Here is a 26,247-nt window from a genome sequence, read left to right as displayed (position 1 = left end):
AGCTCTTTGAATGCATGCTTTTAGTACATGCTGTTAGCATAAAAGGGAGACTCTATAAACCACACAGGTGAATAACACTTTGAATTTACAAAAAAAAAAAAAAGAGCATGTGGAAAGAGAAAGAAGAGGTGAAAAAAGGTATAAATATTCCAAACCCCCTATCTACTTTCTGTTACCTGTCTGCGCAGCGGGATGCTTTTAGCCAGCTTGTGGACGGCCAGCTGACTGTTGAAGTCGCTCTTCTTCGAGGAGGTGCGAATCTTCAAGATAATTACGATGGCAATCATGACGGCGATGAAGAAGAAGCCGACGCAGTAGATGACGACCTCCAGGTAGGTGTGGTTGGCTGGAGGATAGTGCGTGACAGCTGGATGGGGAGGGGGTTGGGGGGGTGCAGGGAGGGGTGGGTTCAGCTGTTATTCATGAAATCAAACTACAACACATAGTCTGACTTTATATACCCAATCACACCAATCATACCCATGCTTTCAATTACACAGCAACACCAATTAAACACACTGACCACACACCCACACACACACACACACACACACACACACACACACACACACACACACACACACACACACACACACAGCTGGTCTATCTAAAAACCAGAGCCTTTGACACGGACACATAAAAACTCTAATGCTAATATGACTGGTGGTTATAGTCTCTTGAATCACTGAGAAACAGACAGTTTGATACAGTCAATCCAATAAACACAGCTTTAAATTAATGGATATAAAAGAGTGTGCAAAGGATCTGACTTTTATACAGAGCAGCAATACTTCACACACACACACACTGTTTCACCACCGCATGTCATCAAAATTCACATTTCATGTCTACTAAAGCCACAAAAGCATGAGCTCATTACAGTAGTTTAACTGCTCGACCAATTAAATATCAATTACACTGCTTTAAAACGAGTTGTGTGTTGGTGCTGGTAATACGTAACAGATTTATGTCCTAAATTGCAAATTAAATGCAAGCACTGTCCAATCAGATCTTGTTTTTTTCCTCCCATTTAGTGAAAACACCAACATTTATTTATTCCATTTCTGGAGGGGACGGGGGGGTGGGGGGGGTAACGGATTCCATATTTTAGTGAAAAAGAGAGTTCGGTGGCTTCCTTGGTTTGGGATGAGGCTTCGTGATCAGGAGCTATATCTGAAGTTCTGAATGTGTTTATTGTTCGTACAGACGTCTGTCTACCTATCATTAATAATGCAGTTAATTTACCTTCAGAGGCTCCGCCCCTTTTAGGACCTCTGTCAACTTCCTGTACTTAGATATGCTATGTGCTAGCCCTTATCTTTTAACCATCTTCAAAATATGGCTGTCTGTTCAACATAGATTAGCTTAGCATATAGCATATCTAAGTACAGGAAAAGAGGAAGTTGACCGAGGCTTGCTCAACTGTTATTGGAGCACAGAGCAAAAATGGGCGGGACTTAAGAAGGGTCAACTGTATTAGACCTTTTCTGTATTCTGGAAAAAAATTGTACACAATGCCTTTAAAATCCCAAAACTGCTGTCATTCCTGTTGCAAAAACACTTCTGAATTAATTAACTGAAAGTCAATACATCATTAAATTAAAAAAGGATTAGATCTAACTCTAGTTGCCCATTTGTAATTTTTTTTTTGTATTTAAATTTAAGATGCACATTTACACTCATAATAAATCTCCAATCGCAGGAAGTATTACCACGGACACACGTTAGATACGGCCTTTTGTTGCCTTAAATTATTTTAATAATCAGAGTTTAACACATACAACCAAACTGAAGCTGGAAGCACTTCATCGAAACAATAATGCATCCCAAACCAGAGTGTGCCACACCGACTGAAATGTTACCGTTACACCCCTAACCAACACCAGCAACACAAGTGAGCTGCACTTGTGTGAAAAAAAAAAAAGGCTGACTGACAAGCAGCTTGATAATTGGACAAATGCCCATTCCAACCCCTCAGGAATGAGACACATCCACTACCAGAGAGCCAATTATCAAAGCCGGCCGCTGTGCTCACAGCAGGAAATGACATCAGGAATACATGTCATTTTGTAAGCGCTTGTCAAAGAAAATCAGCTTTACACCAAATCAAATGCAAACACCAGTTAAAGAGCAGAGTGGTAGAGACAGTTCAAAGTGAAATCTGATCAGAGCTGCCAAACAACCCGCCTGGAAACGGGAACTTCTACCTGGCTGAGACCATTAAGTATTCTTCTATTTGATCTTGTTTTGTTTTTGGTTTTTTTTTTATATATATTGGTTTCTTCGTCATGGTTCAGCAGGCAGCTCTTGGGTTGTTTGGCATTTACTGATTTCTTTTAAGAGAGACAGCAGAGCATGGCCCATACTCTCCCATCTAGAGAGTTTAGATGGAGCAGGAGCCATGCTGAGGACAGACAGAGGAGGAGGAGGTGGGGGGAGTTTTTAGTACTTGTAACTTGCCCTGGCTTCCTCTCACATTTTTCAACAGAAATAGAGTCTGAAAAGACGCCTTTTTCTGGCAAATGTGAAGGTGGAAAGCCAGGCTGGGGGGTTAGGAAAAGGAGGAAATAATGGAAGTATAGGAGAGAGACAGAACCACTGATACCTTCAAAAACGGTCAACCATGCAGAGTGATGAGAGAACCCGATAGAATTGCCCGCCAAGCAGGTATACTCCCCAGCGTCATCAAAAGACACATTTCTCAGTTGGAGGACTTCCATTTCCTTGTCCGTGGTGTTAAGGCCAGCGGTCTAGAAAATAACAAAGGAAGCAGACCCAACAAGAGGCCCAAGAGGGGAAAGGGAACCATGAGTAAAAGGATTCTGAAAGAGAAAAGGGGATGGAGGAGCGTTCTCCTCCACCATCCAACACCATCTGCCCCCCAAAAAAAGTACCACAGAGAGCCCCTGCAGAGGACTCTGTCAGAAAGAGCCCTCCAGTATCTGTTAGTGGAGGAGCTGGTTAGGGTGAGTCTTGCGCTGCCGGACCCCCACACTGGGTCACCTCCTCCCCCCATCACCACATCAAATACCTCAGTCTCATCTCTACATGCAAGAGATGGGCAACATGGAAAACTCCGCAGCAGAACAGGGCACACTTCTGTACAACTATGTGAGACAAACAACAGGAGGTCTGTGAAACATAGGTAAGCAGAGGAGGACAGCTGGAAAAAAACAAAGAGAGGGGAGAAAGGGAGAGAGGGAGAGAGAGAGAGAGAGAGAGAGAGAGAGAGAGCCTGTGAGCCGTGCACAGAGGACTTTGAAGGGCAAGAGAGCGAGAGTAATAGAAGATGGCAAGAGAGGCCCTTATTAGGAGGGCACAGCACAGGCATGGGGCAGGAATGAGAACGGGTCCAACATAAACCTGAGACTAAACACTTTCAACTGTTCTGCTGGGAATTTTCCATAGCGTCATTTACAGTCAGGAGCACTGAGGCAGGAGAGAGGGAGGGAGAAACGGGCGGGAGGGAGGAGAGAAACAGCTGAGGTTGTCTCGAGTTATACGGCCCTAAGTTTTTTTTGTCCCGGTGGTCCTAGAAGCGCCTCCGCTCCTGTGCTGCTGCGTGGTGGTTACCTGTGGGCTCATATCTGGTGACAGTCAGCCAGGCCGACTGATTGGCCTCTCCTATATAATTGGACACTTTACATGTATACTCTCCGCTCTCCTCCTCAGTCACATTGTAGAGCGTCAGCACCTGAGCGTCCGAGCTATTGACCCCAGAATGCTGGAAATAAAAACACGTCATGTGCAGCACAGACAAACACAGACACAGGATCAAACTAGAGAGAAGAACTCGTTTCGTGTGGGTTACGTTCAGAGACACAACAGCAAGATCACATGTTTGAATAGGGCTGCCCCCTGAATAGTCGACTATAGTCTTCAGGTCGAAAACTGCTGTGGCGAGGCAGCGTCCGCAACTGGGCGTCCAAATATGATTAACAGGAAAAATGTAATGTATTGAAGCAAATGTCGAGCTCTAGATTAGTAAATCATTTCAGAGAGGGGTTTACCCCCCCACTACGATAGATAGATAGATAGATAGATAGATAGATAGATAGATAGATAGATAGATAGATAGATAGATAGATAGATAGATAGATAGATAGATAGATAGATAGATAGATAGATAGATAGATAGATAGATAGATAGATAGATAGATAGATAGATAGATAGATAGATATCATCCCTGAGGGGAAATTGGGTAACTACACTCTGTAACAGGTGGCTGTTGAATTATATATATATTTAAATAATTAAATTAATATAAAACGCGCAGCGATTAGTCAATTAGGAACATCTTCAGCTGGGGGGCAGCCCTATTTTGGAATCGCACACACACTTTTACAGACAGTATTGGGTATCTGAGAAGACATGACAGACAATCAGGGTTCCCACTCTTTAAAAAAATCATTTTCCAGGACTTTTCTTGACAATACAGGACAGCACTTACTCACACACGGCCATATAACTTGCTGGTAGACCTTGTATTCATAAAGTTAACTCCAGTTTTATTCATGACAAAGTTTACTGCAGTTTTAATCTAACATAATTTGGCCACAGCCCGTAAGTAATAATTCAAATCAAGTAGAATTTATTTTATTTTACAGAAAATTAATCTTCTAGAAAGTGTAGGTGTTCATTGTTATGTTAATTTTATGTACAACTAACATTTTCACTTTCTAGAAGATGAATTATGAATACAATTAACTCTGCTGTGCATGTAGGAGAGGAGGAGATGTGAGGGAGGGGCTAAAATACAAAAACTGTCCAGGATATTTAGTCTTTTTAATCAATTTCCAACTAGTCTCTAAATCTCCAGGTTTCCCAGGATGTGTGGGAACCCTGAGGATATCTAATCCAAATTACAGAATAAAGACTTTAACAGCATGTTGTTGCGGTGGGGTCGGTCACAGTAAGCTCCTACCTTGAGGACACGGACATACGGTAAACCATCGGGACCGACTCGGCTCCCGTTGACCTCGATGTGCTTCAGCCACTGGATGTGAGGCTGAGGGTCGCTGAACACCTTGCACTCAAACTCCACGTCGCTGCCCACCACCGCGGTGCGATTGGCGGGCAGGCCGGCCTGCAGGATCGGCCTGTGGGGAGAGCGCTCTGCAACAACACACACACACACACACACACACACACACACACACACACGTTTACAAGAGTGGTGGTGAGCGGTGAAGCAAACACGCAATATCAAAGACAAACAGCATGTGTAATAATTCAAAAGTACACACGGATGACTGATTTCCAAATAAAGCCTACGACACGTTAAGGTTTTGTTACTGGAAACGAGCGGGGCAGACGTCAGACAAGGTCGCCTGTACAATCTGATCTGATAACTGTGTGATTTCACTAGTTGCAGACTCGTATGGAGAATTAAAGCGGCCATTTCCCCCTTGCTATATTCTGCTCATGTAATTTTTTAAAGACTTGCCCACAATAGACGAGGAAGCAAGTTAAGTGTTTGATCTGGAGCCGTTACTGTGAAACCAAAATGTTCCTGCGGCTCCATTTCGATGACTGATAACTCTCCAAAGTAAACTTACAAGCCAAGCGTCTGGCAGAAAGTCAACTGTCCAAAGCTTTTCTGACCAAGACGTCTGTGGGGACTTAAACTGACAAAAGTCTGCCCTCGCTGAAGCTATCTCACTGCTCATCGGGGTCTAGACCTTCTACTGGAGGCCAGGCGAAGCCCAGGGGACGACAGTGACGGAGGGAGCGGGACTGATTTATAGAAGCGGTGGTGTAAGAGCGAGACGGGGCAGGTCCCGGAGGAGTAATCACTTCTCTCCTCTACATGGATCCATCGCTCAAGCCGCAAGTAAACAGACTCAATCTATCAAATGGAAAAGACCCAGCTCACCGCGCACGAGGACCGGGTCCCCTGTGCTCTTGGGATACATTTGATTGGTTAATCTGATGGGAGGTATTTGTGAAATTGATCCTACACAACACTGAAGCCTCATGAATATTCAACAGGTGATTAAACATTGATCAGGATACAGGTGAATAGCTTAAAAAGGAGAAAAAAAAGCTGCCGGCATCCAAGCTGTTCCTTAATGCTTCTATTTTTTACTTATTAACCTTTTTTAACCTATAAACGGCACATAAATTATCCGTATTCTCTTTATTTTCCTCGTCTCAACATCTTTAGCGCAGATTACATTACATAAATGACTCTTAATGGCTTTTGTAGCACTGTCTGTCTCTCCTCCGAGCAGAGAGAGTTGATGGCTGCACTGTGCATGAGCGCTTCGTGAGTAAAATCACCTGTGTGACAGCTGGCGTAAAACAAAGGATCAGATTGGGTTCGATACGGTCGATACATGCCTTAACCGATACAGATCTCTGAGATTATATCGGGACATCCCTGATGACTATTCAACACTTACCGACTACATCTAGCTGGTAGGTGTGGTTGATGCTGCCGTGCTGGTTTTCCACCACACAGGTATAGTTACCCTTGTCGGAGGGTACTACAGATTCCATGATGATGGTCCACATGTGGTCCCGGACCTAAAAAGTTGAGGGGAAAAAGCCAGAGTTACAGTGGGTGTCGTACAGAACAAGAGTTTCCACCATAGAAGAATAAGCACTTACGCAGCCCGAATAAACACTTAATAACTCTTAAAAATGGCTCTTTCAGTTCTTCAATTCAGAACTAAAATGTTTTAAAATCAACTTTAATGAAGAGAAACGAGGCCAATCACGACAACGGGGGTGGAGCTAGTCTGCCATTCTGGGTCTAACAGCAAAAACATACATTTTTCTCCATCTGCTTTCTCCCAATGTGAATCGTCATAAATCAGTTTTTGTTGTACATTTTAAAGCGACGTCTAACAAGGTCAATGATGTGTGATGTGACGATAACACGATAACCCAGTACTCCCTCTTCCTGTGACCCACCAGCCGATGTTTTAATCAGCAGATCTTTGTCCTTACCCAACAAAGACCACGGGGAAAATGGGGGTACCTGTTTTATATACATCTGCGCCAACCTGTCTTATTAGCACCAACTGATGTCTGGCTATTTTTTTTCTCCAAGACACGTTATAGTTTTTCTTCCATAAATCTGCCAAGACCGGCAGTGAGTGATTAACCAACGAACCTCTAAGGCAATGGCAACATCAAACATGCATATACACAGACTGAGCCGTACGGTTTCCCTCATTTAGCTAAAAAAACGTGATGAGGGAGTCCAGCTGCCTGCTGCCAGATGTGCTCTGCTTGGCTTCATATACATGTGGTCTACATTATTCCACTCCCTCCTGCACCTCTCGATGCAGACGATATGAACAATAGAAGCCCGGCCATAAAAGCACCAGTGTGGGAGGGATGAGAGACGTCCTCGGCCGCTGATGCAGACCTTTGCACCTCGACTGCAGAAACAGCAGCCAGATGGTTAAATACACTGTCTGCCTGGCTGCCTGGCTGCCTGGCTGCCTGGCTGGGCGGGTGGGGGGGGTGAAGGGAGCAGGCAACTGAGAGGAAACTCCTAAATGTGTCCCAGCTGGGGGAGGGAGATGGGCTGGGGAAGCACGAGACAAGGCTAGCACACACCTTGATGGGAAGAGCAGAGGCAGGGGAGGGAGGCGGGTGAACATGCACACACACATCTCACACCTGTGAGGCAACTGCCACTGAATGCAGATATTAATACATAATTCATACAATGTTTACAGCCTCCTGATCTATATATTACATATGCTGGTTCATGCCGATCAGTATCTGCCAGAGCCAATCACAGTTTCCTTCTGATCGCTAGTTAATGTTACAGCAACACCCTCTCTACATGGCGAATCTGAGGAAGCTGCAGGCGAAACGTGTTGTTTGCTCCTGATAAAGTCGTTCCTTTAAACTGTTAACAGTCAATATGTTGTTCATTGTCAAGTTAAAATGTGCCTTAGCGATAAAACAAAAAGCTGTTTAACGTCATCAACGGTTGGGCACCGGTGCAGAGTTAAATGTATTGTTTTAAGAAGCGGTTATCAGAGAACGTTAATGATGCCCAACCCCATTGATAAGGTTGCTGATTAATACAATCTCTCAGGGGAAGTGGTGGTGACAGAAACTGGTGTACAACAGATCCGGTCCAAAGCCCCTCACAGGCCACACCTCTGCTAAGTAAATCTACAGACTACAGTAAACAGTCTTATCAAGTATTACAACCCCAGCTGTTATACAGCCTGCCTGGAAATGGGAAGACATTGTGTAATCACGCCACACATCATATATCACAGATACAGCAGGTATCATGGTAAATTTACTGCTGCATGGATGTAATTACAGAGAAGATGATGCACTGATACCCGGAATGAGGACAGCCAATGTTATCCTTCATCGAGATGAAGGGCTAGGATTGCCCACCTGGAGGTATCATTACTATGGAACAACGTTCCTTTTTGAGGCATTGGGTTTCATCTTGCATTGTTTCTCAAGTCAAATGTGAAACTTGCTTCTGTTTTTCACTTGCAGTAATGTTTCTTACTGCAGGGGGGGGTCTAATGTAGAGATGAGATCACTGACACATCACAGAGTTTTGAAGGGAGGGTGAACGAAAATTACAAAGATATTTGTGTTATTCACCTTGAAGCCTCCAATGCGATGGTCTCTCTTGAACTCTTTGCCGTTCTTGTACCACTTCAGCGTGGGAGTTGGGTTGCCGCTGGCCTGGCATCGAAACTTCACCGTCTTACTGGCTGGGACAGCGTGGAGCTTTTTCTCCATTTTTTCTGGATATGCCCACTGCGGGGCATCCGCTACAGAAAAAGACGGAAAAATACAATTAACAGAGTAACAAACACAATTAGCAGTTTAGATAGAGATGCAGAAACACTGTGTGTATTCTCTAAAAATAAAAAACTAAAGCTAAAAACATACTTTAGGAACACTAAACCTCAAGCTCCTCTAATGGAGAACATTACATAACACCCCAACTGAGCATTCCCAGGTAAGGGGACAGACTAAAGATCGGTTCACAGACCGCTGGGGGGGGACTCTCATGTGGCTAACGATTGAGAAACCTGGAGGGGGGTGACTGGGAGGACTGGCTTTCCCAACCAGAGTGGTGCTTTGTTATTGGACCTCTGTGCTGGTCCTGGTTTGGCCGTAACGAGTTTTATGTTCGACCACAGGGAGATTCATTTGTAAGTGTAGCAGAACGCCTTCCTTTAGGAGGTTTTCCGGGCAATTGGTAGGAGCCCCGGGGTCAACCAAGAAGACACTGGATAGATTATAAATCTCATCATCCAGGAGAAGCTGGAAAACAACGGCTGGACTACGTTGTTTAGCCTGTTGCCACCACAACCTGGCCTCAGATAACCCGCAGACAATGGATGGATTACTGTATAATCAAATGTTCAACCAAACAAAACAAAAAAAGATTTCTAAATTATAGTCAAAGGGCTTTTCTTTAAAGTCCCCCTCCACTCAAATATCCGTTTCTTCTCATTCCTACAGTGTGATGTCTGAATGATGTCTGAGTGTGATTCACCACTGCACAGATACAGAGAATAGACTTTACAGTGAAGGAGGAGACGTCTTGTGTCCAGCAGGAAACCTTTAGTGCATATTCATAGATTCAATGAGGTAGAGAAAACCTTCAAATGTGCAAATTATACTTTATTTTTACAGAAAAAAAAACATTATTTTTACACATATATTTGTAAAAATATCTAAAAGTCTAGGGGAAATCTTTAAATAGAAAAGAAAATCCTTCTTGTAGGTGCTGTGGCTTTAAAATAAAAGTCATGTATTAGTTTGAGGGGGGGAGAGATAAAGCTCTGGAGTACAAACTCAAGGTCGGCATGCTTGGATTCTTTGTGGGCAGAGCGGGCAGCAGGAGCCAGATGATGAAGCCCTGAGTGTCTTATTGCTCTATAGACAAATTGGACCATTATGACCATTTGTTGCCGCAGCATTGGTAACGTGAAGAGATCAGCACACTTACGCAGCAGTTTCTGACTGCCCAACAGCTTGGCTTCCTCTGACGAAGACTCTTCATCTTCGTCGTCATCCTCAGACGAGGCCAGGGTGTCAACTGGTGAAACAGAAAGTAAACACACGCACAATCAATCACTAACTATTACATAAACACTAGAGACAAAGATCAATATGTATGTTATTTACTGGATACACTCTCCTTACTTGTAACAAATCATGTCTAGTTTTAGTTTTTTGTTGATTAGATGTTAATTTGAAAATTGGAATAGTCTGATAAAGGAGACACTGATTCATAAAATATCCCCACTTTGTTTGTTTATTGATAAATCCTTAATAATTTACATTTCCAAGCCTTAATTTGTCAGTTTTCTTGTGTAAAATAAGTGTTTAAATAAATAAAGTGTTTCTACTGACTATAATGAGGTCCTACCTGTCTGTGTCCAGCTGGTGTAAGAAGATCCACAGTTAAATAGTTCCTTATGTGTCTAAAAGTTGTGTTTTGAATGTGACTCGTGTGTCTAGTGTGACGCCTAAATACTTAAACTCTCTGTCTTCTTCCTGCTACAATAACCTCTGGGTCGGGATCTCTATTTGCAGACTTTGAGAAGAATATACATACATATACATACTTTTACACTAAGAGTTAAAAGAATGTGACAAAACTATTAAAAACAAACCACAAAAGCTGCTTTAATTTCTATACGACACCAACAGCAGCATCGGGTCCGACACTGAGCTCATGTACTCATACTTGTAATCATAAAACTACTCCGGTACATAACCTCTCATTAGTCAAATGCAGGTCCTCTGCTAGTATTTGGTCTGAAGGAAGTGAGATCGGTGCATCCCTAAGATCTCTGCACTCTTTCTGTGACCGTACCAGTGACGTTGAAGTAGTCGCTGTGGTTGCCGAAGGTGGTGCACGCGTACAGGCCGGAGTCCGTCAGCTCCACGCTCTCGATCTCCAGCTGCCCGTTGCGGATGCGCGTGTGTTCCCCGTCCACTACCGTCACGTGGTCTTTGGTCCAGTTGACGGCGTGGGGGGAGTCCCTGGCGGGGCAGGTCAGGTCCAGACGGTCCCCGAGATAGAGCGTGAACAGCTCCGCTTGTGTTTCCACAGAGACTACCGAGGGAAAGGAGAAAAGAAATGGTTTTATTTCAACAGCTCCGTGAGGTTATTTATCACTTTATGTAATTATAAAACACAAGAATATATATATATATATATATATAGATAAATAATAATCAGTAACTGACGGGGGATCACACAAAACTGGGCTGTATCTGTGCTGCAGACACATCGAAAGGTACTTCAATCATACAACAGGATCTGAGAGACAGCAGAAAAGTCCTTCCTTTGATTTCCTCCTGGCAAAAACCACCTAGCCCAACCTCCCCCCGCCCCAAAAAATAAATCATATCCCAAATTAGTTAAGGCCCTATCGTTGGGCAGACAAGGAGCTACTTGGGAAAGGAAGGTGAAATTCAATTAGAGGAATGAAGAGAGGGGAGGTGTCACGGAGCGAGACACCTGAGCCCCCGTTCTAAATGACTACATAGTCCGCGAGGGGGAGGGGGTAACCCAATTACGCTGACACGTTGTCCATCACAATGGTGTTGTTTGTCTAGTTACAAAAAGGTAAAGATCGTCAGTGCTTGACATTCTTGCTCTAGGATCACACCTCCACGCCAAGAAGGCCCACGGCGGTCCAATTAGCATCCATGGGTTGGTGGAAATTAGGGCTGAAACTGATCGTAGCGTTCATAAAACTATAGAAATATATATATCAGCAATAGAGGTTTTATCAATATTGATTGTTGCACTTTAAGCTCTAAACGTAAGCCACCATGAAAGCACACAACGACGGCGTTTCGTCTAATAAACAGCCTATCGAAGGCCTTGATAACGGAGCCTGCTGTGAGTGAATAAACACGGACGCTTCCACACTTTGGACTGTCGTCAGCCACAATGGAAACACTCCTCAGCTACTCAGCAACAATACATTAACAGTAGAATATTACCTGTGTCATTAAAATGATCAATAATTACCAATATCGACTGTAATCACACTTATATTTCATTTCTATCCCTTCAGCTGTATCGCCCAGCTGAGGTCCAGTGTGTAACATTTAGGAGGATCTATTGGCAGGAATATAATATGGAAGGGGGAGGGTGACGCAAGCAGTTGTGATCTGTAATGCATCCTGGGAAATCTGGAAAACCTGGAAATGTAGAGACTAGTTTTCCTGCTCCCATATCAGTGAAGAGCTGTTCACACCACTCGCAGCAAACCTTGGACATCAAGTCTATTTTGTTATTAATGATAAAGTACTTCCAGTAGATGAGGAATTTTTCTGCTATATAAAATAGATGAAACTTGATTTGAACTATTATTTATGCTCCACTGAAGCCGCAGCACAAAAATTGGCTGTTGTGAGAACAGCTAAGGGACGCCACGAGAACAAGCTCATACTAATGTCTCCCATAAATGCTGACCCCCATTGTGAGCAAGTTCTGTCCTGTATTGTCAAGAAAAACCCCCTTGAAAATTCCTGGATAATGATTTCTTAAAAAAGGAGTACCCTGTATACTCCTAAATCCTACACACTGGACCTTTAAACATCTATAAAATGTCATAAATGTGTTATATATAAACACTCACTGTCTCAAAGTCCAAGATGACATTTTCAAATGTCTTGTTTTGTCCAAACAAAACTCAAAAACTCAGGAGCAGTATTCAGTTTACAATGAGATAAGGCAAGCAGAGACAGGCAGACAGTCCCGTCCTTTCAGAAACTGGATGCAAGTTTTACTCAAATGCTTAATTGATGGATCTTTTTGTTGATTGTTTCAGCTTAAGTTGGAATAGTTCTCTTATTTTAGCCAAGCAGCAGCACAAAGAAACTCCCCTGTGGCAGAGCTATAATGTAAAATCATTTTACTCATCTTTCCCCCCCCATTTCCTACACTTCAGCATCATAACAAGCCGAATAAAACTACACAATCAAATGCCATAGCGGTGAGCAATCCCTTTAAAATGAGATTATTCCGTACTGTTCTCAGCGCTCTGTGTGTTTGTAAACGCACTTCCTCGCCACAGGAAGCAGATCTATACAACATAACCTCGGGACAACATCAGCAAAAAACCTTTCTAATCCCTCCCACCATCACAACAAAGGGCCACGAACAATAAAGGGGGAAGAGGGAGCATTGAGAGCGAGCCAGTGAGCATGTGCACGGGAGCGAGCGAGCGAGCGAGCGAGGGCCTGCAGCGGCAGGTTCTAGTGCCAGTTGCTATGGTGACCCCACTTGGGCCTAGTAAAGGTATTTCCTGGATCACATATGTCTGACAGGCCCTTAATCCCAGCAGGAAAAAGGGGCCAGGGGGTAGGATCAACTTTCTCCTCAAAAACAAAACCAAAAAGGGGGCAGAAAGCAAGAGAGGCGTTCACTCTCCGACCTGAACCTTCAACGCAAGGTCTCTGCACTGTATGTAGGTGGGGGGGGGGGGGGGCGGCCGGGGCCAGCATGTCCCTGCCCCTCTAAATGGAGATGCCACTGATAAGACTGTGTCAACATCCCAGCTGTTAATCTGGCTGCAGACATCATAAAACGCCCATAAAAAGCTGTAAAATGTGCTTGTTGCTTTATTGTGGGACCACAGTCGGGACCATTTGTGCTTCTGTGACAACCTACTTAAAACTGGAGTGAGGTGTGACGCAATCAGCCCGACTACTGTTATTTTCCTGATTAACTCGAAATATTAATTAAGACTAACAAACACTCACAGTACATTTATTTTCAGCTCTTCACACGGGAGAGGTAAAAGTTTCTAGTGTTTCCTTTTGAATAAGAGGATGTTTCATCTCAATTAATCCTCCTGCTGCTGCTATGATTGGATTAAAATGGATTAAGCTCGGTATTTTCATCTGGAATAGGCTCTCATGTGTTCTTCCAACCGGTTGGAAAACTTTGATTGACGTAGTTCAAAATCAGCCTAATTACATAAAATCATGAAAGGAATGTTTGCGAAGCAGAAAAACACTTTTTAGAGAGGTTTTTTTTTTTTAAACCAGCTCACCAGTGTGTGTAAATTCAAGACCAACTAAAAAAAGGGAAGAGTTGGCGCCAGTCTATGGAACCTTCTCTGGCTACGAGATAGGAAGCAATATGCCGCGTGAATGACTTCTGGGATTTCCTGCTCTCACTGGAGTGATGGTTGAATGCAGTGAAGCCGGGGCTGGTTGAGGCTCTGTGGTGGCACACGGAGAAACACGGCCACGGCTAAAGCTTCCTCTGCAGCAGAAGCAAAGTGAAGGGGTGGGTGACGTGTAGAAGTAGTGTGCGTGGGGGGGGGGGATTAATAAAAGACAAAAGGCAGGACTGGCAGGAAGCAAAAGAATAGCACAATGCCTATTAGCAAGCCCCAAAAAAACTCCACCGAGCGAGTGTCCCTCCTGAAAGCACTCCAGTGGAGGAGCTTTTCATTCCTAAATGAGCTGCTGACAATCAGCGTGCATTAACACTCGGGAGCTACAAGGATTGCTGCTCCACTGTCATTCAAATGAGTGCAGCCACATTTAGCCTTACATTATAGCTTTTAATGGACAAACAGGGGAAATCAGGAGCTCTGAAAAACACCAAAAAAACTTACTGCTGATGTAGTTTCTGTTGCTGTCTCACACAGAAAGGAATCAAACACAGTCAGACAGCACATGCTGCATGATTAGCAGGATAACGGTTTTATTGTTTCTTCTTACAGACGAATCATCTATCTGTGAATTACGAGTGACAACAAGAGTTTAAACTAAACATTAAAAGCATAGAAGTTGCTCTGTGTCACCATAATAGTTACAATATAATGTCACATACAGATCATTATTAATACCCAGTAGAATATCCTTGAATGTTTATTGACTTGTTTTTTTAATTTTCCTTCTTGATTATGATTATTCTGTTGATTTTTATGCACCAGAAACATTAAAGTAAACACCTCGTATGTGGCAACAAACCAAATTCTGATTCTGGAAAAGTGTGTGACATTGAGGCCTTTGATATAAAAACATACCTATGAATATTATAAGTGTTTAATCACCTGAATATAGGAACGGTTGTCTCCACAGTAGCCTGGAGTTTCTTGGATCTAAATCACTGAGTCCTACACACTGGACCTTTTAAGTCAGTTTGCTTGTTTTTTCCGCTTTCAGAGCCGTCAGCAGAGCCGTGCTCCTCTGGGCCCCCGTCAATGTCTGAACAGAGTCTTTCTCAGGACTGTGGCAGCTCTAGATTTTAAGAGCCCTCCACTGAAGGGTCAGTGGCTCTGACTGACAGCAGAGCATCGAGTCAAAACAAAATCCTCCGGGGACAACAACATAAATAACTTTCTGTCACTTCACCGTCACAGCCACAAAAAAAAAAAAAAAGATTTATCCGACAGTGAAATGTTTCTCTGAGAATATTTCATTTGAATGTCTGTGCATGTGGCCCCTGTAGAAACTCAATGAATGTGTTCGGGGAATACTCTTTTCTTATGTGAACAACACACAACAGAGACCCCCCCGAAGACAAACAAAGAAACACGCATAAAACACGACAATTTCCATATAACTATTTCGTTTCCCCGACCAAGACAAAAGGAATGCAACCAAATGCTTCTGCCGTGATTGTTTGTCGACAGCTGAAGCCATCCGTCACCCAGCGGGGAAGCAAGGGGAGAGGAGGAGGGGGAAAGTGAAGCATTCCCAAGGAAAAGTCAGTGGGGGGAGCAGGAGGAGAAGCACAGAGGCGCATAGATAGTACCTGGCCATTTGGTGATTAAGAGCTGGGTGGAGTGTAAATGCATCAGACTTCCCCCCCACCCCTGGTGGAAATTTATGGCTCACCTTAGAAGACAAACAGTCTCCTCAGAAACCTTATCCTCGAGGATAAAGGGAGGGCTCAGAGTAGCATCTTCTTTCTTTTTTTAACCAAAAAAAAAAAAAAGGGGGATAATTTGTAGTTTCCCTGGCAGTTAACTCCTCTCCCAGTGACAACAAATACCTTTTCATTACAAAGGAGGAGAGAGGAGCAGGGGCTGCCCTCGGGCTACAGATGGGAGTCATTTACTCCTCCCTGTCCCACTGCTGGCTTAAACACAGCCGCACCAAGTTTATTTTAGAGGCTTACAGCTCCGAGAGACCCTCTTGCTTAATTACTCTAATTATAATGCCGGGCTTTATCATATTCTTCTGCTGCTGCTCCACTTCCGACTGCAGAGTGTAAACATCCAACCCATCTACCCACAAGTCCAGGCAGCTATTACACCGCTGGACTGCATCCAAGACACACATTTTTAAGGATTCGATTTCAGTGCCTCTCTCCCCCCTCCACCTCTTTTACAGAACTTGTGTAACAGCCAGAACGGGATAAATTCTTTATAGAAAATCTTAAAGATGTAGCATCCCGTTTAAGAACTAAATAAAACCAAAAGGTTCAGTCGGTAATAAACGGTTTTAGTGAGTCAGGAAAAAGGCGTTACTGAGTCAGAAACAGAGTGCACTCAAACAACATCAGGCGAACGGGGGAGGGGGGGGAGCAGTGACGCTACAAAGGAGAGACTTCACCAAAGCCTGGAGTGTGTTAGTGTTACATTCCTGTATAAAGAACAAAGCTTTGATTATCAAGACAGGAGTCGAGATAAGACGGACTTTAAAGCTCAAACAGTTGCGTGATATTTTAATAACGCAGCACCCAGAGCTGGGAACTATGACGGAGTATTAGGGCCAGAATAAGAGGAAAAATAAACAAATAATATTTTGGAAGTCACAAGAATAAAGTTGTAATGTTACGAGAATAAAGTCGTAATAATATGAGAATAAAGTCGTAATATTATAAGAATAAAGTGGTAATATTACAAGAAAAAGAGTCGTAATGTTACGAGAATAAAGTCGTAATGTTACGAGAATAAAGTCGTAATGTTACGAGAATAAAGTCGTAATATTACGAGAATAAAGTCGTAATATTACGAGAAAAAGAGTCATCATGTTACATGAATAAAGTCGTAATATTACAAGAATAAAGTCGTAATAGTATGAGAATAATGTCGTAATATTACGAGAAAAAAGTCATAATGTTACGAGAATAAAGGTGTAATGTTATGAGAATAAAATCGTAATGTTAAGACTTTTTTCTCATAATTTCCATAAATAGTCTGGCCCTAACACTCCGTCGTAGGGAACAAACACAGCAAATACAGTCCGAGTGAGTTATCAAACAATCTTACCTTCATCAGCGCTGGCGGGCCGGCACTGCGTCCTTAAAACCTGGGCGAATAAAGCCAGAAACAGAAGTATACTTGGCCTCATCAGCATCCTGCTGAGGGAGCTACAACTGTTGGCTTTTCTGCGACTGGAACTCCATTCAGACCTTTGGGGCATCAGCGGCGGGTCATTCACAGTGCTACGCTAAAAAACAAACAGAAAATAACAGAAACAGATGAAAACGTGACCGTGTGAGCGCGCCTCGTGCCTTCAAAAGGTCGGTTTATGAGTGAGAGAAAACACACAGTGAGTCAAAGTCTGTTCAGGCTTTCCTTTCTCGCAGGTTTGCAACAAAGAGAGATAAGTTTATTTGGACAACGCAAGTGCACAGCACAAAGGAATCTCAAGAAAGTAAACAAGCCTCGATTCTGGGAAATTAGTCTTATTTTCTGACTAAACAGAAAAATAATCTTCTAAAGCATGTTTTACATTAGAAAAGTAATCTGGTTTTAAGAAAATACATCAAACTAAAAGATATTCCAGCTAATATGGAGGTAGATTGAACCAGTAACAATAATGATTGCATAATATCCCAGCAGAGGAACAAGATCATTGTCCTTATTGATTATGACCACTTGCACAACGTCTCAGTTTAACAGTGTTGGAAATGAAGCAGCTGATTAGTGGTTCATTGTTTTAATAAAAATGCTAAAAGTGTTTCGGGTGCTTTAATTTAACACAAAGTCACTTATTTTATTACACTGTTCAAGAAAATGGTCTTATTGTAAGCTTTTTCACTTATTCTTAATGTTAGTTGAAGGAACAAATTCTTAAATTCAGCCCAATAAAGTAGTTTAAGGAGTAAAAATAGAGTTTTCAATGCATGTAAGAAGCAGAACTTGCTTAAGTTTTTAGCCTTTTTTTAAGCAGAGCTTTGATTCTCTGCCCGAACCTGATTGGACCCGACATGAAACGTGATTCAGGCTTCGGTTCGGGCCCAATCAAGGCTCTAGTTCTGAGATGTTTGTTAGTGTAATGTTGCTCAGAACGAGGACATTTGATTACATGGAATAATATTTGTGTCTGGAATATAAACTTTGATATACACAAGAGTGAAACCAGGCCAGTGGCTGTTTCTGTAAAACAGCAGCAGACACGTTTTGTTGACAAGGAAAGAGAATATTCTGTACGTGTACAAAAAGGTTCAAGGTAGGAACTTTAATTTAGGTTCTGCTTGTACGAAAAACACTGATAAGAAACTGCAGATCACCAGGCACGCTCTGATATCTCTGAGCAAACAAACAGCGGAGATGTCTGGAGCTCAGAGACCATCCCGTCTCAACTGGACCAGTCCGCCAAGGGGTCCGAGGATGTGCAGCACCCTCCTAAAAAAAACAGGGGCACTGTGCAAGCGGGTGCAACATCTGCTCGCATCATCACCTCTGCAGCATCTGGCCGCAGAGATTAACACATGCCCCTAACCCAAAACCCCCCCTTGAGGAATTTGTTTAAGGCCAAGAAAACTACAGCCTGCTACGTGACACCCTTGTGGAGAGCGAGACCGCCGGGCCCATCATTTCCACGCTGAGAGATCTATCACCTAACAGTTGGTTTTTGAGCACAAAGTGACCACCCCCAACAACCATTTGCTCCCACGAGCTGTCACGAAGGGGTCAAAACAAACGCTGGGTCTCATCGATGAAGACTCGTGAGTAGATTGTGTAAGATTTGAGTCAAAGACAACCTTGGCGTGGGTCCACATGTTCACACACACAGTCGTGTTCGCGTTGCAGCTGTGGTTTCCTTTAAGACGTAATCGCCTGTGTGAGTGAGTGACTGAGTGAGAGTGAGAGTTCGCCCTCTGAAACAGTCATTGTGTTCCTCCTCAAAAACCAATTTCACTTTCCAAGAATGGTCCACTGTTCCAGCAGCTGAGCCGGGTCAGGAGGGGGTCCGAGGGGAGGATAAAGAAGCTTGGTCATCGCAGGCTCTGTAAGCAATGAGTCAGTGTTTTGGGAGGCTTCCAAGAAAAGTGCTGCCGCCAGACAGAAGGAACTGCAGAGAGCCCACCGACCACGTTCCCCCCCCCCTCCGGCCCTCTTCACAAATGGCCACCGTCGATAAAAGAGGAGTCAGAGTAGATGTTTCAGAAAGTATGACACAACACTGAGTCATCTCCCGTCTAAAGAGTAAAACACACAGTGTGTCTAGCTGTCCACACACTCATCCTGGACTCACAAGCCTCATATTACTGCTCCATATCATAGATATTAGTAATGTGGAAGGAATATAAATGACTGTACTTAAAAAAAACTCCATTTGACCCCCCCCAAATAAAATCATATTGTGATTATTTTACAGATATTACAAGGGATGTATATTGACAATAATCTGGGGGTTACTATTCGATTTATTACAATACTGTAAGCGAGGCGATATACTGCAATTTCTTTACATAAAAATCTAGTTTTATAAAGTTTCTTAGTGTACTTCACACACAGGGATCTGCTGCATTTGTACGTATCACAGTCCCTGTAGCAGCAAACATCTCAGACCTATAAATAAAGTACGACTGCAATGTGATTAATGATGGGCAGGGATCATGATTTCCACTGAAAACATGTAAAATCTGGATCATGTGACATTTTTAGGGGTCTGTACCAAACCAGATCTTCAGCCCAGAGCGTCAGTTCTTCATCATAACGCTGGTTTTATCACATTTTATCAAAAACTGGCTTCTTTCTCGATTTCAAGCCCCAAGTTTGAAGTAACATCAGCAGTTCTGTGACAATCTGAGGGATCTGCATCAGGACCGTGAACTAAAGCATCAATACGAGAATGGTTTTTTTTATGTAGAATAAAATGTCACTCCCAGTGACGTTCACTGCTCACAATTTACTGTTATTTTGTACTTAAGTGTCATTTCTATTGTTCAAGAGTGAAATATAAGGCCCCAGGATACATATTTTGAGTCCTCAGTGCTCAGTTGATGTCCTGTAAATTACATCTGCCTCGAAAACTCTGGATTATTTGGACACTTGGACGTGACAGTGCAGTTATAAATCTCTCTCTCTCTCTCTCTCTTCTCTTTCTCTCCTGTGTATTTCTTACAGTTTGATTAAAACCCGCCCAGCTGGACGAAACATTCAAATCTACAGCAAGGACACGAGGGACAAAATAAAGAGAGTTCTGCTTTATATTCGCCTCACACTTAAAACAAATGACTTAAATGCTGAGACACATGTTAATCTCTTTATATAATGATGTCGTATTAAATGCTTAACGGTGGGAATAGTTGGTTATAAATTATTTTATTTATAAAGAAAACCTGCTCTGTTTGAAAAAAAGTGTCCTGAGAGTCTGTCAGGATTTGGTGCAACACAACTAAAACTGGATTAAATTAAATGCATGACATTCGTGGTTTTTTTGCATTCATTTGAACGATTCACATCATTTTACGCCACGTTTTTAACTTTTTAGCAGATAAAACTGATAATAAACTGCCATAAATACCAGAGTACACATGAAAATCTCAGTAAAAATGGAGAAAGTCATGAATTTAAACTTTCTTTGTGTAGTAAAGGTTTTTATTCTCACAGATTTTGTGTTTCCCACTTTCTAAAAGTTTTCATTTTGAGATTATGGGTGTAAGAAAATATTTAAAAAATGATCATATCGCTATATTGTGTTTGGTTTTTAGTGTATAGATTAACAAAAACACTATAAACGTTTAGTTTTAAAACATGATATATCACCATAGTTACAGTATGTATTGACCCATAACTCCTGCATGGTGATATATTGAGATTTATATTATTTATGAATGATAATGAATTTAACTTCAGTAGCTCGTTGTTATTCAGGAAGTACATTTTCTAATAAATGTGTGAATCTAAATCTGAAGAAAGCTGATGCAGAGCTGCAGCTGAGAGGATTTTAGACGTTTTGCTTCATTACAGAATCCCCGTTTGGTTATAATCCAACTTGTTTCAGGAGAGACGGCAACACTTGACAGAAAATCAGGCAAAAAAAAAAAAAAAAAAAAAAGGGGGTTAAACTAAACAGATTAGTGAGGAGACACATTTAGCTTCCCTCATTATACAAAAGACAAAGGTTACAGGCCGAACCCATAACATGGCCTGCACCATAATTACTGTTCACTGCCATCCATGCATAAAATTCCTCAGCTCCCAAATTCTGGATCTGGAGCCCCCTCCTCCTCCTCCTCCTCCTCCTCCTCCCCCCCTCGGTTAACACCGCACTCCCAGCCAGCAACAGGCAACAGTCTGCACACGGCTGCAGTTCAGCGGACATAAGAGCATCAGACCATTGCTGCCCCCCCCCAGCCTCCAACATCCCTCAGGCTCCTGTTTTCACAAAAACAGCCACTTCTTGGTTGTAAGCAGTCTAGTTTTGGTGCCACTTTTTAAAAGTGTAAAGTTTATTTTCATGATTAATCGTGATAATATCGTGTATCGCAGTTATTCTGGCGACGTTAAAGCTTCATGTAATCCTATATTTGGATATTTAAGTTAGATTTCACTTAATTAACACAGCCTTCAGGCAACATTGGGGCCTTTTTACTGAAAGCATGGAGCAGACGGGAGGTGTTACTACATGAAACACTCTACAAGAAAGCAAAATACTGGTGTAAACAGGCTGTTTTTACATTATAGCAGATGATTTATAAAGAAAAACATGTTAAATTAAATAACTTTAAGCCACAATTCTCTTTTTAAAACAAGATAATCATGTAAATTCAAAAAAATGTGGAACAATAGCTGTCACACGTTGAATTTACAGTAAAGTGGCTCTTTTTTAATCTGGCTTTTATTTTGAAGTAATGCTAGTTCTTTAGGTTTTTTTCCCACATTATTTGTTTGTTGTTGTTTGTTATTTATACTGTATCCATTCCCAGCACCTTGCACAGTTGTATTCAGTGCATGTGAGGCAACTTTCAGGCTGCATGTTGTTCTTCTGCTGTTTGTCTGAGCCATTTGGTCGACACTCACATTCAAAGTGAGCATCTGTGGATGTCCACCCCCCGCCCCAAAATAAAGTAGAGATGTTACAGAACCTCAACCTGAAGCATGGCACACTGAGCCTTTATAATAAATACTCCCGTACAGTGACAATAACTCCGTGCCAGGGGAGCAGCAGAGTAAATTAAAGGGCAGTGACTGTTCCTCCTCACTTCCCATTGTATGTTTGAGGAGAAAACTTTTTCCCCCCCCTCCCTCCTGGTGAACTCCCTGTGGACCTGCTGCTTCCCTAAACCATCCATCTTCCTCCTCTCTCCTCTTCCCTTACAGCGTAACATTTAGAGCTTTACATAACTCTCCCAGACTCTCGTGGCCGATGTAATGAGGTCTGAGAACTCGCTGGTTGTGTTCGATCACTACAGGATGGGTATGGAGCTCCATGAAACTTGCCCTCGTTGTTTAACGCCACCGTGTGCGGTTTAAACATTTTGCTTTCTAGGCTTCAGCCTTGATGTGGGCAGCCTTCATTACAGTTAATGATCTAATCTGATTAAAAGGCGCCTACACAAGAAAACCAAAGCAGTTCTTTTTTAAAAGAGCTGCATGATGTGGTAAAACAATCACATTGAGATTATTCTGACAGATAATGCGACCCGTGATTAGTGGGAATGATCAGAAATGTTCATTTTTACTGGAAAAAATCCTCATTTTCTTACATCTGGAGGTCCAGAGCAACTTTTATCCTTTAAAAATGACCCATTTTCTATCATTAAAAGTAAAACTATCTGTCTCATTTTATGGATATTTCACTTTATATTCAATGTATAACAGTAAGAGTAGAGAACAGCTGATAAACTGTACTACCGTTTGTGTAAAACCAGTTCATTTCCTATGAGTATTGAGGACTTTTTATACCGTCTGTGTTATTTTAATGCAGACATAATAGGCCTTACTGTGCATGTTTGTCAAGTTTTCTTACACCCCTTTAAATTCAAGGCCCCTGTGAGTCTTCTGTGACCTCCAGGTTGGGAACCACAGGGCCACAGAGCATCCCTACAGCACCACTGTACGTCATTATAACTGGTTGGTCACATTTTATCTTTAAACTTCATTAGAGACGGGACGATGTACGATATTATCGCGATAAAAAAACACTGGTGAATTTCCATTATTGTGATAATTCTTGAATATTTTCTCATGGCTTGACTTTAAAAAGCAGTCTAGAATAAAAATAAAATCTTTATATAATCCTATATTTAACCTTTATTTGGATATTTAAGTTAGATTTTACTTAATTAACGCAGCTTTCAGGCAACATTTGGGCCTTTTTATTATCAAGCATGGAGGAGATGGAGGTGTTACAACATGAAACACTCTACAAGAAAGCAAAATACTGGTGTAAACAGGCTGTTTTTACATTATAGCAGATGATTTATTAAGAAAAACATGTTAAATTAAATAACTTTAAGCCACAATTCTTTAAATATCTCCTTTTTTAAAACAAGATAATCATGTAAAGTCATTAAAATGTTTAACAATGGCTTTCACACGTTGAATTTACAGTAAAGTGGCTCTTTTTAATCTGGCTTTTATTTTGTAGTAATGTTAGGTTTTTAATCTTTGTTTTTTTCCCACATTATTTGTTTGTTGTTGTTTGTTATTTACACTGTATTCAGTGGGGTTTTCAGTGCATGTGAGGCAACTTTCAGGCTGCATGTTGTTGTGTGTTTTCTGTATGAAAGCTGGTGTATAAATAAAGTTAAATCAAAGAGTGAGAGGGATAGTAACCTGCTGTATAAATAAAGTTAAATCAAAGAGTGAGAGGGATAGTAACTCACCTGTGAAACAGCCAGAGGTGGTCGGATGAGGAAGACTCACTGAGCTGAGATTGGAGGCTTGAAGAAGAAGAATAATAAGGAAAAACTCCCCAGAAAAGAAAAAGAAAAAAAAAAAGAGTAAATCCAGATTTAATCGAAGCTCTTTTACTCCAAACTACCAACAGGTTTGCGCATATTTGTGCCAAACTTGTGCGCCAGACGAAAAGAATGTGCGTGCTGAGAAACGTAACACTTCTTATGCAGTTAAATGGGTTTTTACATTTCCTTTGAGACTTTTATCCTCTTCTTCTTCTCTATCTCCCCCCCCCCGGTCCAACCAGCAGAAACCAGGCGACTGCAGTCTGTGCGGGAGTTTTTCTGTCGTCTCTTTTATCCCAAAACGTTTCGCTCACCTCCGAGGAAAAAGAAAAACTGCGTCCCAGTACAGAAAAAAGAAACTTCTTCCAACTCCCTCTTAACAGAAAACATCCCGAAAGACAAAATGTCGGCCGGCGGTGTGTTCGTACAGAAACAGTTGCGACTTCGGTGAATCCCACAAAGTATTTGGACCAATTCCTGCCGGAGAAAACGCTGTTAAACGACGGAGAGTCCGAGCTGCTCCAAACCTCCCCCCTTAAATCTGAGAGTATGCGCATCCTCCGGACCGACGTCAACCGCCCGCACGTACGCACGGCGCTTCCGGCGTGCGCTTACAAAATAAAAGCCAGCTGACTGTAGGTAGTTAAGTAACATTACAGGAGTGCATTTTATTCTTAAAATGGTTTTGTAATGTTGTATAATATATGTATAATGAGTAAAAAATGTAATAAAGTTGATAAAAAAAAAGCTGACTAATTACTTCTGCTTTATGAGACAGACTTCCAGGTTATATTGTTGTTTACTGTCTACAAATGTTTGTTTTTAGTATAACTATTATTTATGCTGTTAGTCTGAGAGAAACGTGAAACCGGAGTCAAATTCCTTGTATGTGCACACATACCTGCCCAAAAAAAGTGATTCTGACTCTCATATATATATTTAGCTCCCGTTCTATAAGAGATAAGAGACCCTTTATGTATCGTTGAGTCAACTGACGACCCCTTTGATTATATTCAGCGAATACAGAACAACTCATAAAGTGAACAATGAACCCAAACAGTGAACGCTATAAGTGCAGGAAGTTTGTGTAAAGCGAGCGATTTGGATGAATTTTAGCATTTCTTCTTAAATATTGATCAGTGATGAGTTTTTCTGATATTTATTGGAACTTTTTATACAATTCTCTGTCTTTTAACAATCATACCGACTTAAAAGCTTCTTCTTTTGACAAAATCTGGGTTATCTTGTCACTGGCACTTCGCCATTGTCATATTAGACAATTTACATTTACTTATCGTCACAGAAGTGATCAAAATGCTGAGATATAGGAATATTGAGCACATTTTTTAAAGATTTTCTAGCATGCTTTAAAATTAAGAAGGCCTTGCGACTCCCCTGTGAAGTTCTGGCGACCCCGTAGTGGTTGGCCAAGCTCCAGGGACAGGAAAATAATGAATTTGTCGAGTAAGAAGTTTATTAAGTCTGTATGATTGTGAAAGATTGTTTAAAAAATACATAATACAGACAGAAAAAAGTTCCCTAAACAGGACATAATCTGCTCAAAATTCATCCAAATCACTCGTTTTACACAAACTTCTTGTTGTTACTGAGTTTAATATTTGGGTTCATTGTACAGAAAAGAGGTCCCTTAAGGAAAAAGATGGGAGCCAGTGGTTTAGAAGAAGATACTTTATTAATCCCCAATGGACATGACATCGAGCACACCCACGTGGCCGCGTTCCAGGAGCAGTTAGGGGTTTGGTGCCTTGCTTAAGCAGAACCCAGGAGGTTGAACTGGCACCTCTCCAGCTGCCAGTCCACACTCCACACTGAGGTCGGAGCTGGACTTGTGCCGACAACCCTCCGGTTCCCGAGCCAAGTCCCTACAGACTGAGCTACTGAAGCCTATTATTAAAAAATACAGAATACAGACAGAGAATTATATCGGTTAATTGAACAGTTTTTAATATAATATGAAATATACATAAAATATGTCACTTAACTCAGTTTATTTAATGATAGAAAAGGGGTCCCTTGAGGAAAGAGGTTGGGAACGGCTGCTTTAAATGGTGATTATTGTTTAATTAAAACAAAAAAAGCCCCAATCAATCAAAATGAAAAGCATTACTTGTTCCGTCAAACTCACATAAATAAC

At 41.9% G+C, this 26,247-nt stretch overlaps 1 protein-coding gene across 5 annotated transcripts in view; it reads right to left on the bottom strand.

Annotated features, from left to right (window-relative positions):
* The window catches only part of fgfr1a (fibroblast growth factor receptor 1a), a 33,625-nt gene extending 8,976 nt beyond the window's left edge, over positions 1 to 24,649 (bottom strand). The window contains exons 1-9 of one of the 5 annotated variants that reach the window (XM_051423424.1): positions 24,015 to 24,649; positions 17,218 to 17,393; positions 10,836 to 11,078; positions 9,963 to 10,052; positions 8,600 to 8,772; positions 6,406 to 6,529; positions 4,926 to 5,116; positions 3,574 to 3,724; positions 171 to 367 (exon numbers count right to left, since the gene is read on the bottom strand). In XM_051423424.1, the coding sequence (XP_051279384.1) occupies positions 171 to 367; positions 3,574 to 3,724; positions 4,926 to 5,116; positions 6,406 to 6,529; positions 8,600 to 8,772; positions 9,963 to 10,052; positions 10,836 to 11,078; positions 17,218 to 17,371 (1,323 nt within the window). In that variant the 5' untranslated portion in view covers positions 17,372 to 17,393; positions 24,015 to 24,649. Of the gene's footprint in view, positions 1 to 170; positions 368 to 2,605; positions 2,751 to 3,573; positions 3,725 to 4,925; positions 5,117 to 6,405; positions 6,530 to 8,599; positions 8,773 to 9,962; positions 10,053 to 10,835; positions 11,079 to 17,217; positions 17,399 to 24,014 lie in introns of all 5 variants that reach the window. The other 4 variants (XM_051423423.1, XM_051423425.1, XM_051423426.1 and 1 more) reach the window with 4 other exon arrangements.
* Between the last annotated feature and the right edge of the window lie 1,598 nt (positions 24,650 to 26,247).

Source organism: Dicentrarchus labrax, unplaced genomic scaffold (genome assembly GCF_905237075.1).
Source record: "Dicentrarchus labrax unplaced genomic scaffold, dlabrax2021, whole genome shotgun sequence".
Classification (NCBI taxonomy): domain Eukaryota; kingdom Metazoa; phylum Chordata; class Actinopteri; family Moronidae; genus Dicentrarchus; species Dicentrarchus labrax.
The sequence above is the reverse complement of the archived record's forward strand: the minus strand, read 5'-3'. Positions and strand labels throughout refer to the sequence as shown.